The following is a 16,768-nucleotide window of genomic DNA, read 5'->3' on the forward strand; positions in this document are numbered from 1 at the left end:
GAACTTTGTTCATCAGAGAATTCAATATTGCAAATCAGTATATTAGAATGATTTCTGAAGGATCGTGTGATGCTGAAGACTGGAGTAATGATGCTGAAAATACTGGAATCAATTTCATTTTAAAATATATTCAAATAGAAAACATTATTTTAAGTTGTAGTAAAATTTCTAAATATTCATCTGTTTTTGATCCATCAAAAGCTGCATTGATGAACACATTAAAAAAATCTTACCCACCTTAAACTTTTCAACAGCAAGGTATGAATTTCAGCCTTATACCTTAATTTTGATTTGTAATCTCGCATATGGCAATAGCTAAATCGAATCAATGGTGCAGGCTTTTTTCTAGAGGAGGTAAAGGTGCTGTCTCTCCCCCGTGTGGAAAGCTCAGGCAAGCTCTTATAAGTGGAGTTGGGCAGTTCAGAGTAATTTGGTCACTTTCACACCCCTTAATAACCCAGTAACTCCATCAGCACCTTCTCCGTCAGATTATCAGTGCTCTGTCAGACCGCGCAGTGAGATACAGATGCGCTTTTACGCACGACTCCGCGTAATACAGAGCTGCTTGATGATCAGGACTGCGAATGTTCAGTGCATATAATCTATCAAATGAATACTCATTTGCAAAGTTGAATCGAAGCCTGACACTTATTTTAGCTCTCACGGGTACGCGCAGTTCGACACTGAACTGGATTTTGCGCGGAATTTTTTCGAGATTGTGCGCAATGCATTCATAATAAAGTTAGTAAGAGAAACAGCTCATTTTTTATTACTTATAACCCAACCTACACGTTCAAGCTAGCTGATCAGTGATTCAAGATCCAGTTTGCACCAACTCGAAGAGCGCAGAACATCCCCTTTCCTCTTCAGCAGGATGGATCAGATTCATTTTGGGTGGGCACTTTCTGCCCCTCCTCTGGAAACTGACGAAATCATGGGTGGACATGGAATTTGAACTTGCTGCCGGCGCATGTCTCCAGTCTTTTCGTGGGCACCAGGGAAAGAAAGAGCACTGAGGTCTACAGCTCACTATTGGGGCATCAGAGATATTTGCACTTTTTTTTGTGAAGGATTGCATTTGGAGAATCAGGAATAGCCAAGACTGCCTACAGGAAAAAGTAAGTTCTATTCTATTCTATAAAACAATGATGTCCTAATTGATAAGTGATGAATATTACTATTATTTCACATGAATAAGTCATTTGCTGCGGTTAATGTCCATTGCATCTAATCTGACCATGTTCTGCTCTCCGTCTTTTGATATTAGAGCAGATTTACATTGTTTCTCATTTGATTGTGTTGTCAGACCTGAAGCTTTGTTTGCGTTTGGCATCTTCTCAGTGGAGATCCACTGATCATTGTCTCATCACTATCACTGAAACAGCAGCTCTGCTTTAATGCTGATCACTGAGAATGCGAGCTTTGGGTTGATTTCAGATGTTTGATCTGTGTCCATTAGCGCTGGAGATTTTCACGGTGATGTTAATTGTTGCGTGAAGGTGCTTTATATATCACTCTCTAGTGTTTGATAGTGTGTACTATATAGGGCGTGTGTGACTGTCACCACAGCTGTCGCAAAATGATCTTTGTGTTTCCGAGGAATGAGTAAAGTAGGACTGTCCAGTATATTAAGATGGAACATATGCATCCTTTTTTAACCGCTAATTATGAATGAAGCTTTCATAAACACGTTCTGTATCTGATGGCAAAGCCATATATTGCATTGATAAAGGGAGACAGGAAAGCAAACAGACAGTGGGTGTCTAAAGACCCAGTTGGATCTGGAACAAAGACATAGACGGACATTAAACACCCGCAGTTTGACAACCAACCCACGTTTAGGAGTAAACTGGAGCTGCCAATGCAAAACGAACTAAACTCATGACTGGCTTTTACCAAATGAAAAGCTTTTATTGATTTATTTACAGAACTGAGATGTTATTGGACGTTAAGCACATCCTCTGGTTGGTCTGTGCCTGCAGCGCTGCTGTAACCAAAGATGGTGAGTTTTGGAGTGTTTTAAGGCGTTTTTTTATTCTTTATTCTCATTAAAGTGATAATCTTCTTTCTTTTAAAAAATTTTGCCTGTCCAAACCTAGGTAAACGCTATAGGGATGCAGTCATGTTAATATTCTGGCTGATAAGCCAGTTATCATTTTCATTTGATGGACGATGTTATCACCGATAATCACTTGTATGTCATGACTCGTGGCCGATAACAGTTAAATGGCAGATATTAAAAATTGATACTATTTTTCATTTATATGATAAAAGTGAATTTAGGCATCACAGCATTGTCTATGATATGAAAAATATTAATATTGTTTACATTTATGCATTTAATGCTGTTATCTAAAAGCAGAGGAACAAATATGCAACAATTTGTAAAAGAATCAACAATTGATTAAATATATAAATATAGTGTATTGAGTACTAAAAAAAAATCATATAATCAATATTTTTTATAATAGTTGTAAATATTATAATTAAATATGTTCTAATATTAGCCTAAATATTTTTAATTTGTTAAAGCTTAGATTTATTGGTGTTATTAAAATGTTTAGTGTTTTTACAGATTGACTGAGTAAGTGCTGCATGATGAGAAAAGTAACTGAACTTAAATTGAAGAGAAATGAGCATGTACATTTTGTCAAATCAACTAATGCAATTATATATTTTTTAAAATTATATGAAACTGATGGAGGTACTGTATGAAAGATGAACTGCAATGTTTTTGGTTTATGAAACTGTTTGGTTAAAATTTTGTTAAAATATTCAGTCTCAATGGAAGCAGAATATTTGAGTGTTGTTTCAAAGCTTCCAGCAGATGATATTCAGACGTTCCTCTCCTCCATCTGTTTCTTGTTTGCAGACGCCGCTCGTAGGATGAGGGTGGAGAGGAGTTCTCCGGTGAGGGGCTCGCTGGCGGAGCAGGTGGTCCTGCCCTGCTATTTCTCCATCCTCCCTCCTCCTACCGGCAGCTCCAGCTCCAGCACCTCCACCACTGCAGCCACAGCCACAGTCTCCAGCGCCCACCAGGACCATCTCCGCATCAAGTGGACTAAACTTGTGGGCGATGAGGAAATCACAGTGATCGTGACCCAGAATGGGTTCCTCAAGATCGGGCCGGAGTTTAAAGGCAGGGTATCGGTTCCTAAACACTCTGAGGATGTGGGCGACGCGTCTCTGACCATAGAGAGGCTCAGGGCCAGTGATGCAGGCGCTTACCGCTGCGAGGTCATGCACGGCATTGAAGACACTCAAAAGTCCGTCTCCCTGGACGTCAGCGGTCAGTCATTCTCTATGCAAATTATGAAAACAATACATCTTCCTGGTCGAACTGTATTCATATGATTCTCCAACCGACAGTCCATTTTGTTACAGAACAGCTACTTTTCAGGAGTTTCAGGAGCTAAAATTGGTTTAAAAAGTTCATTATTTGTTAAATGTATAAATACAGTGTACTGAGTATAAAAATTATCACAATTAATATATAATATTAAAATAATGTTTAAAATTATTAATATAAAATATTAATTTTGAGATTTGCTAAAGATTTGATTTATTTTATATACTTATAATTACTATATATTTTTAGAATTATAGATGTTATTAAATTATTAGTGTTATAAAAAAAACCTAATAAAGGTAATCTAAATGTAAAAATAGCAAAAATAAATTTATAAATAATAATAAAATTGCATGTTAAATTAAATATTTGAATTATAATATTATAATTAAATATTCATTAATACCTATCACATATTATAATGAAATATTCCCTATTTTTTAATATTATTTTAATGTTTTATTTGTTAAGTGATCTCACTTTTTATGATCCAGTTAAGTCTGGCCTTACATTTGTCTCACATTTCATCCGGAAATATAATATATAGCTGTTTTAGACAAAGGGAGTTTATATTTAAAAATCTAATGAGCATGCAAAATTTATTTTTTTTGACTATAATAATATTATAATTATATATTAATTAATACTTATTAAATACGTTAATTAAATGTTAATTAATAATAATATTATTTTAAGATAATAACTTTAAGTGGGGCCAGTTTCGATAGTATGATCCAGTTAAATTCTGGCCTAGATTTTTCATATTATTAAAGTAAAATGGGTTGCGAATTGATATGTGAATATGATATGAAAATATGAATACTATTTAAGTGAAATTGCTCTTATTATTGCTTAAATAATATATTAATTTATATTTTTCGTTTAAATTTTTATTTTAATTGATATTTGCAAAATATTAGATTGATAATTTTAGACACAGAAAATTACGTTTTTAGATTTATCAGTGTTATTAAATTATTATTGTTTTTAAAGATAAGACTACAGTGGTGATCTAAACTTAAAAATAGGGGAAATAAGCATGCAAAAGATATTTTTTCTCTTTACAATAATATATATTTTCTCATGTTTCATGCGGAAATATGTCACGTTGCAAAGTAAAATGGTGTTTCTTTAACTTCCTTCAGCAGGATTCCCATTGGCAAAGTTGTTCAGCAATGGCTCTCAGATGTGCTGCACTTTTTTACTCTCGTAAGCACATGTGATGATGTAATTAGTCATCGCTAGCCAAAATGGAACAGCGTTCCTGTCAGGAGACAACGATTATTTTGCTTTAGAGTCTGGAAAAATTACTTTCAGAGTTTGGATTTCCCTCAAATCTTGACAAGGCCCTATTGTGTTTCTAAGTAATAGAAAGGCAGGGTGAATGATTTTGTGTTTTAATCAATACAAGAAAATGTTAAAGCTTTTTGTTTGTTTGTTTCCTTGAATGACTGCATTATGTCTGAAAAATCATTCAAGAAACAGTTTTCTTGCAAGCCAGTGCCATGCAAAGATTGAAAGTATACAGAGTATTCAAATACACACTTGGGTATGTTTATACACAACACGCAAACATTATACATGCAAGAAATGAACTTGTATTAAACCTGAAACATCATCCAACAGAAAACGTGAAAGAAACGGTGACAAACAGCAGTGTATTTGTTTACGGCGTTGTGTTGTGCAGTTGTGCACATCTGGCTCAGGTGAGACGGTGCTGTTGGAGTGTTTGTAGGCCCGTAGAGAGCCATGTGCATTCCTGCCAAATATACTCAATGCCCTCTTTTAAGCCCCGGGCAGCGCTGATTGCCACTCAAGGGTAGCGCCTACCCAAACACACTGCCATCCCTCTGAGGAAAGAGCATTCAGAACCTGGCCCGTCAGCCAGCAGCTCTGCTAATGTACCCAAAAAAGACTAGAAAAGCCCATAAAAGGGCAAAAAACAGAGGCAGACTACATGACTTGTTCTGAGCCTTATTAGTAGTGTTTGCTAAAGCAACGATCACTGTACTGTTACTCATTTGTGCTACAGTATTAAATTCAACATGTAACTATAATTTCAACAGCAGCTATGAAACTCAACTTATGTTGTTTGTCTGAGTGAAAAACAGTGAACAGATACCTGTGATTTGGGAACCTGCAGAAGTGGGTGTTTGTTTTAGTTTTTTTGCTGTTGTTAAACTTATTTCTGACTTTTGTTTTGCCCCATACAGCTGCAGTCTGTAAGTTTTGCCTCTTTGTCGCCATCTCTGTTTGAAATCCTGAAATTGCAGCTGTGTGTGTAATTATCTTGTTCGCATGGGTTGTGCTCCGGCACGGCTCCAGCGCGGATTAATCTAATGTTTTGAGGTGAATGTGTGGCAATCAGTCACCGCACCGGTGAGGATATTGTACTTAGAAATCACAGATTCTAGCCTATGCCTTGGAATATATGACCCAAGTAAGAATTTTCACCATATATTGCCATCTGAACAAGCAACAAGTCTGCCACGTTTGTTCTGACCAACTGAGGAAAAAAGCATTACAATAAATCATGCTACCAATGGTGATTAAATCTAAAGATCGGTTAGCTCATATCACATCAAACCGTGCAAAGTATTATTATTGTTGTACTTTATTCTCAAATTATTAATGTTAATAAATGATCAAATTATTAATCAGCATTGCGTGGGTATAGTGTGTATTGGCGTGTAGATTTCAATTTCTGTACAGTCTAATATCTAATTGTCATACCATTCGAATTTCATATTAAAAAATGTTTTTACCCAAACAGCAAACTATGCTCACTTCAAACTGTTTTTTTTTTTTAAACACAAATCTTGTGTAATCCCAGGCTATCTGTAATCAGAAGCACATTTAAAACTGGAATATAATTTAATTTCATTCACATGTGTTTCACATCATTTTTAACCAAAACAAAGTTACATACTGCAGCTTTAATTTTACCTTCTTTTAAAAGCTGTATGCATAAATTCATCCAATTTCTTTAGTAATTAGTAGGGTAGTCAGTTTAACATGTTAAATAAAAAAAAAACGCGATTAAAATATTTTAACGCCGTTACTGCGCTGGCCCCGCCCCCAGACCTGTACATCATCTTACATTTCATACAGTTGACTGTTGACAAATATAATGCAGGGTAACCACTCCTTAAATGCAGTTATGACCTAAAATTCAATATAGTGGTGCAAAAATGTCCCTGTATGAGGTTTTGTCTCGTATTTATATCATATGATAAGCTATATCACATGAGCAGCGAGAGCAGTATTACACGAGTGCTGTTTTTGTCACACAGAGTGCAAATGTGACTTTATACAATAGTTCAGTAAATAAGATGTTATTATTGTGCTATATTTTAAACACAATATTGTGTTTTTGTTCAATTTTGCAAATGAAAATTTTACCTAAAAAGTCACAGCATAATTCTTGTGCGTCTCCGAGAAACACATCGGTGTTTAGTTTCTGAATGAATGCTCATTTTGAAATTAATTAGATTAAACATTGTAATTGACTGACAGCCCTAGTAATTAGTAATTAATTATTTTTTGTAATTTTGTTACAGTATATACACTGAACAAAATTCTAAATGCAACACTTTTGTTTTTGCCCACATTTTTCATGAGCTGAACTCAAAGATCTAAGACTTTTTCTATGTACACAAAAGGCCTATTTCTCTCAAATATTGTTCACAAATCTGTCTAAATCTGTGTTAGTGAGCACTTCTCCTTTGCCGAGATAATTCATCCACCTCACAGGTGTAGCATACCAAGATGCTGATTAGATAGCGTGATTATTGCACAGGTGTGCCTTAGGCTGGCCACAATAAAAGGCCACTCTAAAATGTGCAGTTTTACTGTATTTGGGGGGTCTGAAAACCAGTCACTATCTGGTGTGACCACCATTTTCCTCACGCAGTGCAACACATCTCCTTCACATAGAGTTGATCAAGTTGTCCACTCCTCTTCAATGGATGTGCGAAGTTGCTGGATATTGGCAGGAACTGGAACACCAGAGCATCCCAAACATGCTCAATGGGTGACATGTCCGGAGAGTATGCTGGCCATGCAAGAACTGGGATGTTTTCAGCTTCCAGGAATTGTGTACAGAATAGATCCTTGCAACATGGGGCCATGCATTATCATGCTGCTACATGAGGTGATGGTCGTGGATGAATGGCACAACAATGGGCCTCAGGATCTCGTCACGGTATCTCTGTGCATTCAAAATGCCATCAATAAAATGCACCTGTGTTCGTTGTCCATAACATACGCCTGCCCATACCATAACCCCACCGCCACCATGGGCCATTCGATCCACAACGTTGACATCAGCAAACCGCTCACCCACACGACGCCATACACGCTGTCTGCCATCTGCCCTGTACAGAGAAAACCGGGATTCATCCGTGAAGAAAACACATCTCCAAAGAGCCAGAATGTAAGCATTTGCCCACTCAAGTCGGGTACGATGATGAACTGCAGTCAGGTCGAGACCCCGATGAGGACGACGAGCATGCAGATGAGCTTCCCTGAGACTGTTTCTGACAGTTTGTGCAGAAATATGGTTATGCAAACCGATTGTTGCAGAAGCTGTCTGGGTGGCTGGTCTCAGACGATCTTGGAGGTGAAGATGCTGGATGTGGAGGTCCGGGGCTGGTGTGCTTACACGTGGTCTTCGGTTGTGAGGCCGGTTGGATGTACTGCCAATGCCTTTGGAGACGGTATGGTAGAGAAATGAACATTCAATTCACGGGCAACAGCTCTGGTGGACATTCCTGCAGTCAGCATGCCAATTGCACACTCCCTCAATACTTGCGACATCTGTAGCATTGTGCTGTGTGATAAAACTGCACATTTTAGAGTGGCCTTTTATTGTGGCCAGCCTAAGGCACACCTGTGCAATAATCATGCGGTCTAATCAGCATCTTGATATGCCACACCTGTGAGGTGGATGGATTATCTCGGCAAAGGAGAAGTGCTCACTAACACAGATTTAGACAGATTTGTGAACAATATTTGAGAGAAATAGGCCTTTTGTGTACATAGAAAAAGTCTTAGATCTTTGAGTTCAGCTCATGAAAAATGTGGGCAAAAACAAAAGTGTTGCGTTTAGAATTTTGTTCAGTGTATATATAATTACAAAAACTAAATTAACAATAAATATTATATTTTCTTTTTTGTTATTTTATTTTGTTTCATGATTTATCTGTTAGACAGTTAGCACAGTAAAATTCTCTTAGAATATGTATTTTTCATATTCATTTTATTTTCCATTTTAATTAATTAATTTATTTTATTTTATTAATTTGCATGCTTTATCCTTCTTGAAGATGTGCATCTGTAAATTAATTCTTTTTAATTCATACACATGCAGATGGATATCTTTGGCCATTGCACTGCATCATGCACCATTTTTTCCCTTTCTTTATTTTCGAGCAGTCTGCCATAATTATCTTGTTTTCAAGATATTTAATCTAGTTCAAAATATTTCAGCTTTTAAAATCTTGTGTTAAGATCTGTCTGCCTGTTTTTGAGCACTAACAGATAATATAAAAACCTATTTTGAAGACTGTTATGTCAGATAATTGCCTTGTGTAAGTTCAGAGCACCATTTAGGGATACTGTACAGGAAAATAGTTCAAATAAGTGTATAAAGAGTGGAGTGATAAAGCCAGTTTTGCTATTTTGATGCTGTGTAATGCTGTGAGAGCGATTACTATTCAGATCACGTTCAGGATTTGACACGGCAGGTTCCTAAATAGCTGAACAATACAATGATTCTTCATTTTTGCCAGACAACAGCTTCTTGTTGTGGCTGAAACTTTCAGTGTTCAGCACAAACCCTCTTGCCCATTTGATCCCATTTGTTGTTAGATGAAGTTAAATATGCATATCATGTGATCACATTACCACCTGACTGGAGGAAAAATCTAATTGTTGAATAAATACATTACCACTCAAAAGTTTGCAGTCGGGAGGACTTTTTAAATGTTTTTGAAAGATGCCTCTTAAGCTCACCAAGGCTGCGCTTATTTATCAAAAAATACAGTAAAAACAGTTTATTACAGTATTATTACAATTTAAAATAACTGTTTCCCATTTAAATGTATTTTAAATTATAATTTATTCCTGTGATCCAAATTTTCAGCATCATTACTCCAGATCCTTCAGTAATCATTGTAATATATGACCCTGGAGCACAAAAGCAGTCTTAAGTCGCTGGGGTATATTTGTAGCAATAGCCAAAAATACATTGTATGGGTCAAAATGATTGAGTTTTCTTTTATGCCAAAAATTATTAGGATATTAAGTGAAGATCATGTTCCATGAAGATATTTTGTAAATTTCCTACCGTAAATATATCAAAACTTAATTTTTGATTAGTAATATGCATTGCTAAGAACTTCATTTGAACAACTTTAAAGGTGATTTTCTCAATATTTTAGATTTTTTTGCACCCTCAGATTCCAGATTTTCAAATAGTTGTATCTCAGCCTAATATTGTCCTATCATAACAAACCATACATCAATGGAAAGATTATTAATTCAGCTTTCAGATGGTGTAAATCTGAAAATTGACCCTTATGACTGGTTTTGTGGTTAATGGTCACCAATGTTGATTTGCTGCTTAAGAAGCATTTATTATTATCAGCATTGAAAAAAAAAGTTGTGCTGCTTCATATTTTCATGAAAACAGTGATACATTTTTTTCAGGATTCTTTGGGAAACAGAACAGAAGAACAGTGTTTATTTGAAATCGAAAGCTTTTGGCATGAATATCTTTAGTGTCACTTTAGATCAATTAAATACATCCTTACTGAATAAAAGTATTAATTTCTCTCTAAAACCCCACATTTTTGAACTGTAGATGGTGGTCTTGTCAGGTATACAAAAATATTAGTGTGTCACGAACAAAAACATCAGGATTGCTGTGTAAGATTCGATCAAATGAGTTTACTTTGGTTCATGAGCTTGATTTCTGTTTCATCACAGGTGTCGTGTTTCATTACCGCTCCAGCACCAGTCGCTACACGCTAGATTTTGAGCGTGCCAAGCAGGCCTGCATTGATGTGGACGCCACCATTGCCACCGCCGAGCAGCTTTATTCAGCCTACGAGGACGGATTTGACCAGTGCGACGCCGGATGGCTGGCCGACCAAACCGTCAGGTGATTTCTCCAGCTCCAGACTCAAAGCTATGAAATCTTGCTATCTAGATTTGAATATGACTGATATGAGAAGCGCATCTGGGGTTGTTCTCCACAGATACCCCATAACGAGGCCACGTGAAGGCTGTCATGGCGATATGACTCTGAAGCCCGGAGTCAGGTCATACGGACTCAGAAATGCCTCTGAAATGTATGATGTGTACTGCTATGTAGGAAAACTGCAGGGTAAGTTTAGAAATCAGCGGGTTTCTCCTCACTTGAAACACACGAGAGACTCACGCTGTGTTCACATTGTGTCAGAATTACTGTAATTACGAGATGATATTTTGGAAAGTCTGCTCTGAGCTGTTCACGTCCTCATGCAGAAATCACTTGTTTCTATGGCAACATTGAAATGTTTTTTTTTTTTTTATTGCAGTAATGAGAATTTGAAGGGAAAAATGTCTCTGTGTGAAAAATCTTAATGGTGCACATATAGTACATTTATTAATTATTGATTTATTTTTTATTTATTTTTCAATCAATCAATCCATGTTTGGCTTTTTTGTGAGTGGTAATTTACTATATTCTCTTGAAATATTTAATCACATTTTTCACTATAAAAAAATATCTAAATTTTTCATTACAGTAATGAGAATTCGGAAGGGAAATTTGACATGAAAACAAAAATCATAAATGTCCACAAATATTTATTTATTAAATTTTTTAAAGAATTTTTAAAGAAATAAATAGAAATAGATCCATGTGTTGCTTTATTGGTGATTATAGAAATCTAATTTAATCACATCGGTAATTCACTTCTATATTGTTTTGCAAAATGTCTTGATCAAGCTATTCCTAAAATGTACTGGGTCACCCCAACATTGAAAAAAAAAAAAAATATTACCAAAATGTATGCATGTACACATATATATATATATATATATATATATATATATATATATATATATATATATTACGTTATATTACCGATATATATGTCATTTTAAAAAATAATAAAATGTATTTTTATTTCAATTTATTATTTATTTTAATGAATAAATAATAATTGCTTATATTTAAAGTTTGCAGAAGTGCATTCTGGGGTTGCCTTATTTGTCATGAATGTGCACTGGACTAAAGGTGATGTGTTATTGTGTGTGATCTCAGGTGAGGTGTTTTTCACTGCTGCTCAGATGACTCTAGCTGAGGCCAGGGAGGAGTGCAAGAGCCAGGATGCAGTTTTAGCGTCTCCAGGTCACCTGCATGCGGCCTGGAGGGCCGGCATGGACCGCTGTGACTTCGCCTGGCTCTCTGACGGCAGCGCCCGCTACCCCATCTCTATACCCAGACAGCAGTGCGGCAAAGGACAGCTGGGCGTGAGGACTATGTACCGCTTCCTCAACCAGACCGGATTTCCCTTACCGAGCGAGAAGCTGGGAGCTTTCTGTTTCAAAGGTATGTCTTCAAGAAACACTCATGACTAAAAACAAAAACAAATCCTTAAAACTTACTCGGTGAATCTCACAGAAACTTCACAATCCAAAGAAGAAAAGAAGAAATTATTCATTCACATTATTACTATAGCACATTTTACAAAAAACTCATATTGACTGATGTGTTTTCAAATATATATTAGAAAGATTTTTAAAATAAGCTAATTTTTATAAAGTAAAGTAAACCAGTTTCAAGGTGCATTAGGCAAGAAATGTTACCAATACATTTATTATATGTGTGTGTGTGTATATGTGTGTGTGTGTGTGTGTATATGTGTGTGTGTGTGTGTGTGTGTGTGCGTATATGTGTGTGTGTATATGTGTGTGTGTGTGTGTATATGTGTGTGTGTATATGTATATGTGTGTGTGTATGTGTATATATATATATATATATATATATACTGTATATATATTTATCTATATACCCACAATATTATTTATTAATTTATCATTGAATTAAGGAGCATTTGGAGGGAAAATCTTAAATCTAGCCCTAAAAATAATACATTTATAAATCTTTAAATGAATAAATAAATCAATAATCTTTTATGGAAGTATCTTTCAATTTTGAGATGAAATATAACAGACATGTCCTTTGACATGTTTTATGAGATTCACACAGCTCTGTTAGTTATGTTCCTCATGATATTGTTTTGTAGATTGGGAGGTGTCTGTTTTGCTGTGATATCATAACAGCTGTGACTCCGAGCGGACCTTTCCTCTCTCTCTGCTAGCTGGGTGGAAGCAGAATAATTCGTTCTCTCCAGGGTGTCCTCAAATTTCATCTGTTAAACCTCTGTCCTACGTCTAGCTCAAATATGTGCCTTAAAACGGCAAACTAACTGACCTGTTTTCAGGTCAATTCCTCTGCCCAGAACGACTACGACCTTTGAACCCCATAACTGTCCTGCTGGGGGTTGTTTAAACTCTCCGTCTGTGCAACCTCAGTCGTCACTCGAGAGGGAAAATGGAAACAGGCCACACAAAAGCAGCGCTTAACATGCATTTAATCCGATTTTACATCGGGTATCTCCTTTTCGCCCCCTACCTCCAGGGATTTTGTGGCTTTCCTGTTAGCCGCGGCTTGTTTCATGTAACCGGTCTTGAAGCACTTCTCTTAAATGGGCTTCTACCGCAGAGTACCGCAAAACAAACAAAAGCACTCTGTGTAGGCCAAAAAAGAGCACGGAGGGCAAGAGCGCCCCACTATAATATATAAACAAGCGCTAGTGGGGGGACGTGGCTTCCTCTTGTGCTGTTTCAAGATCACTGGGGTTTTATAAGGGAAAAGATGCCTGATGTTTTACATCAGAGGCCCTGCATAGAAAAGAGGACACATCCCTAACGTCTAACAGCTGGCCTTGTGTGTCCACACACTGAGCCAGAGACAAAAAGCACTGACATACCCTTGTCATTAGCAAAAGTGGGAGGCATTTGTCATCATTCAATCATTTATTCACCCTTATGTTTATTTTCTTGAATCCTGATTATGTTGTTTTGTCACAGTATTCGGGTATTTTATATTCTCCTAGCCTGGTCATGACGTGTGCAGGCTTACACACTGTACAAAAAAAAAAGTTTAGCGAACTTAAAAGTTTAAGGCAACCAGCTTCAGCAGCATTTTGTTGGAGATTTTGAGATGACGACAGATCTACAGATGAAGAGACTGAAGGAAGCAGAAATGGGTGTGGGCTTTTGTCTGCTCACAACACTCTGCATAACTTTAGCATTATGCATCTGAAATGCTGCTGATGTAAAAACGGATTCAAAAGAACATAAATTATGAAATGCAGTAAATGCCAAAAGAACAACAATTGGTGGTTAGTACTGAACGCAAGCGTCTTGTCACATAAGTCAGACAAAACTGTCAGTGAAATGCTTCTAAGAGCATGCAATAGATAGAAATCAGTTTTTTTTTCTTTTTAATAGGTTGTACATTCAACAAATTTAACAGACATTGTTTAAAAGTTTGACGATTTTGTAAGGTTTTTGGAAAAAGTCTCTTGTGCTAACCAAGGCTGCATTTAATTTAAAAATATTATAAATGTTTTAAAATATTATTACCATTTCAAATTACTTTTTTCTATTTAAATATATTTTTAAATGTAATTTATTTCTGTCATGACAAAGCTGAATTTTCAGCACCATTACTCCAGTTTTCAGTGTCACTTGATCCTTTAGAAATCATTCTAATATGCAGATTTGCTGAAACAATTCTTATTATTATCAATCCTGCTTACTTTTTTTTTTTTGCAGAAACCATGATGCATATTTTTCAGGATTCTCTGAATAGAAAGTTCCAAAGAACTGAATTTATTTAAAGTAGAATCTTTTGTCACTTTTCTTGCTGAATAGAAGTATCAATTTATTTAAAAATACAAAATGCTAACCCCATAGTTTTGAACAGTAGTGTACAGTATCTCTCCCAGCCTCTTTTTTTATTTATGAAAAAATAAATATTGCATCTAGCCTGGTCTTATAAGGTCTATAAGGACCTCATGTGACGTTGTGTCACTGTCAATAAAGGAAAAGAAGACATACCACATGCTAAGACATTTTGAAGTCCATGTATATTTGTAAATTCAGACAAAAAATAGAGGCCTTTTCACTTGTTCTTTCAGACTTTTGGACCCCCACTCTATTCCCCTGCATGCAGCCAGATAATCATGAATGGTTTTACTGTGGTGTTGAAACGTCTTGCTAAGCATGAAACTCTTACCGTCTGAGTCAAACCTTTGGAAGCCTGCCAACACGTCATAAGCACAGCAGCTATATGTGTACGAACAGACAAGAGTGAACATTATAGTGTCGTTAACTTGGCCATTTCGAGTTTTTATATAGGTCCATGAAAGTGTGTCAGAGCTAGCATGCATGTAGACAGCAGTGTAGGGTTTGATTTATTGATTGTGAGAATGAGATGACGTTGGCACTTACATTATGAAACATTCCAAGTGCACTTATTCAAGACTATTTACCTACTGGTCGGGGTCAAAATATGTGGTTAGGCAAAATGCAACCTAGCCAAAAATGTTCTGGAAAGGAAGCTAAAGTTTCAAAATAAATTTAAACTGTCAGGTTCTACCCAATTATAGTGCGTCATTTCCCCAGAATAACTAGTTACCAGCCCAAAAATCCCTAAATACTTAGACGATTCTGTTGTTATTGGCATTTTGTAGAAATATCTTGACTTTGTTGCCAGCAATTGCACTTACTTGGTCAATATTAATAAACTGAGGGCTGTGTCTTATTTGGGATAAAACGGCAAACGTATTCTACAGTGCTCACCTTAATAACACCTCATAAAAGTGACCGTTTCATCTATCACAATTTAGTGCATAGCGACATATGGGTTGACAATGTGGCACTTTCAGAATTTCAATTTCTCTGTTTGTTTGGGCAGTCTGACTTGTCAGCTCTTGTCAGTAAATTGTATAAATATGACTCAGACAAACTGAACAATTGAAGCTATTCACAATTGAAAACCATAATTTTGTAATTCAATCTGATACCTTGAAAAGTATTTGCAAAATGCTTGGTCAAAATTACATTTTTCCTTTTCTCTCTGTTCTCAGGATGGGATCCCACAGCTGGACCCACAACAACTCAAGTTCTCTTTGACAGCCATCTAATCTCTTCCCTTAAAGCAGTCTCCTCTATGCCAGCCCATGGCACCACAGACGACCCACCATCCATGTTCACAACATTTAGTGACTATGAAGAAACAGACAGCTCCTTGGTGCAAGGGGTACCCCATGGTGTAGATAATTACTTTCCTGTCCAGCTACCCTCAGCTACCCCTACCACTCCTGAAATGCCACATTATTCAGTTTCAGTCTCCTCTATGCCAGCCCATGGAACCAGAGAAGAGCCACCATCCATGTTCTCTGCAAGCATGGCTCCACGCGACAGAGGCGCTCCTGAAGTGAATCCCTCTGCTGAAGCCATTGCTGTTGTACCAACTAAAGCTGAGACAGTTTCAGATATGGAAACCACAACCACATTTACTGACTCTGACAGCTCCTTGGACAAAGGCAAAGACAGCTCCTTGGTGCAAGGGGTACCCCATGGTGTAGATAATTCCTTTCCTCCCCAGCGACCCTCAGTCCCTACCACACCTGAAATGGCCAATAATGCAGATTCCTTCTCTATCCAGCTTCCCCACCAGCCCACCACAGGTATCATGCATCCTGGGTTGGAAACTCCGCATGGGGGAGACAGTGATGAGGAGAGTAGCAGCAGTGGTGACATGGATACTCAAGACAGTGTGATTCCTACTTCACCTGAGTTTACTACATACTTGCAAGGAGATCCAGACAAGCCAAAAATTGTTTACAAAGAGAATGAAACCACAGCAAATGTGACTGAAGGAAGTCTGGACTTGGCTGAGTCAACTTTGCTAACCCCAGATTTAAGTAAAGTGAATTTGCACAGCCAACAGATTGATGCCAAGAAGGACAATGACTTTCCAATGGGCATCAACGTGTTCTTTTACAACATTACGCAGAGAAATCAATCAGGTAGGTCAGATGAAGGTTCAGAAAATTTGGTCTATGCAACAAAAAAAAAGTTAATATAGAAGCTAATTTTACCAGAGCAAGACAGTATACAAGTATACAATGCATTGACTTCTTGAACCAGTTTTGCTTGTCCTTTCGTATTTTAGTGTGGCAGTGTTTTTCTGATTGTTGCATATCCAAAGCAGCATGTTTTAAATGAGTGACTTGGTTTAGGAAACACTGAGATGCAAAATGAATGTAGATCTTGACTAAAGAGAGGCCA

The 16,768-nt window shown here is 36.8% G+C and overlaps 1 protein-coding gene across 1 annotated transcript in view; it reads left to right on the top strand.

Moving 5' to 3' along the window:
* Positions 1-978: 978 nt before the first annotated feature.
* The window catches only part of LOC306865505 (neurocan core protein-like), a 28,626-nt gene continuing 12,836 nt past the window's right edge, over positions 979-16,768 (top strand). Inside the window, exons 1-7 of the mRNA XM_079410137.1 lie at positions 979-1,118; positions 1,929-2,002; positions 2,873-3,289; positions 10,340-10,514; positions 10,612-10,739; positions 11,664-11,951; positions 15,562-16,506. Coding sequence (XP_079266263.1) covers positions 1,936-2,002; positions 2,873-3,289; positions 10,340-10,514; positions 10,612-10,739; positions 11,664-11,951; positions 15,562-16,506 — 2,020 coding nt within the window. The 5' untranslated portion in view covers positions 979-1,118; positions 1,929-1,935. The remainder of the gene's footprint in view (positions 1,119-1,928; positions 2,003-2,872; positions 3,290-10,339; positions 10,515-10,611; positions 10,740-11,663; positions 11,952-15,561; positions 16,507-16,768) is intronic.

The sequence above is a fragment of the Barbus barbus genome, assembly GCF_936440315.1.
Source record: "Barbus barbus genome assembly, chromosome: 47".
In the NCBI taxonomy this organism is placed as follows: domain Eukaryota; kingdom Metazoa; phylum Chordata; class Actinopteri; order Cypriniformes; family Cyprinidae; genus Barbus; species Barbus barbus.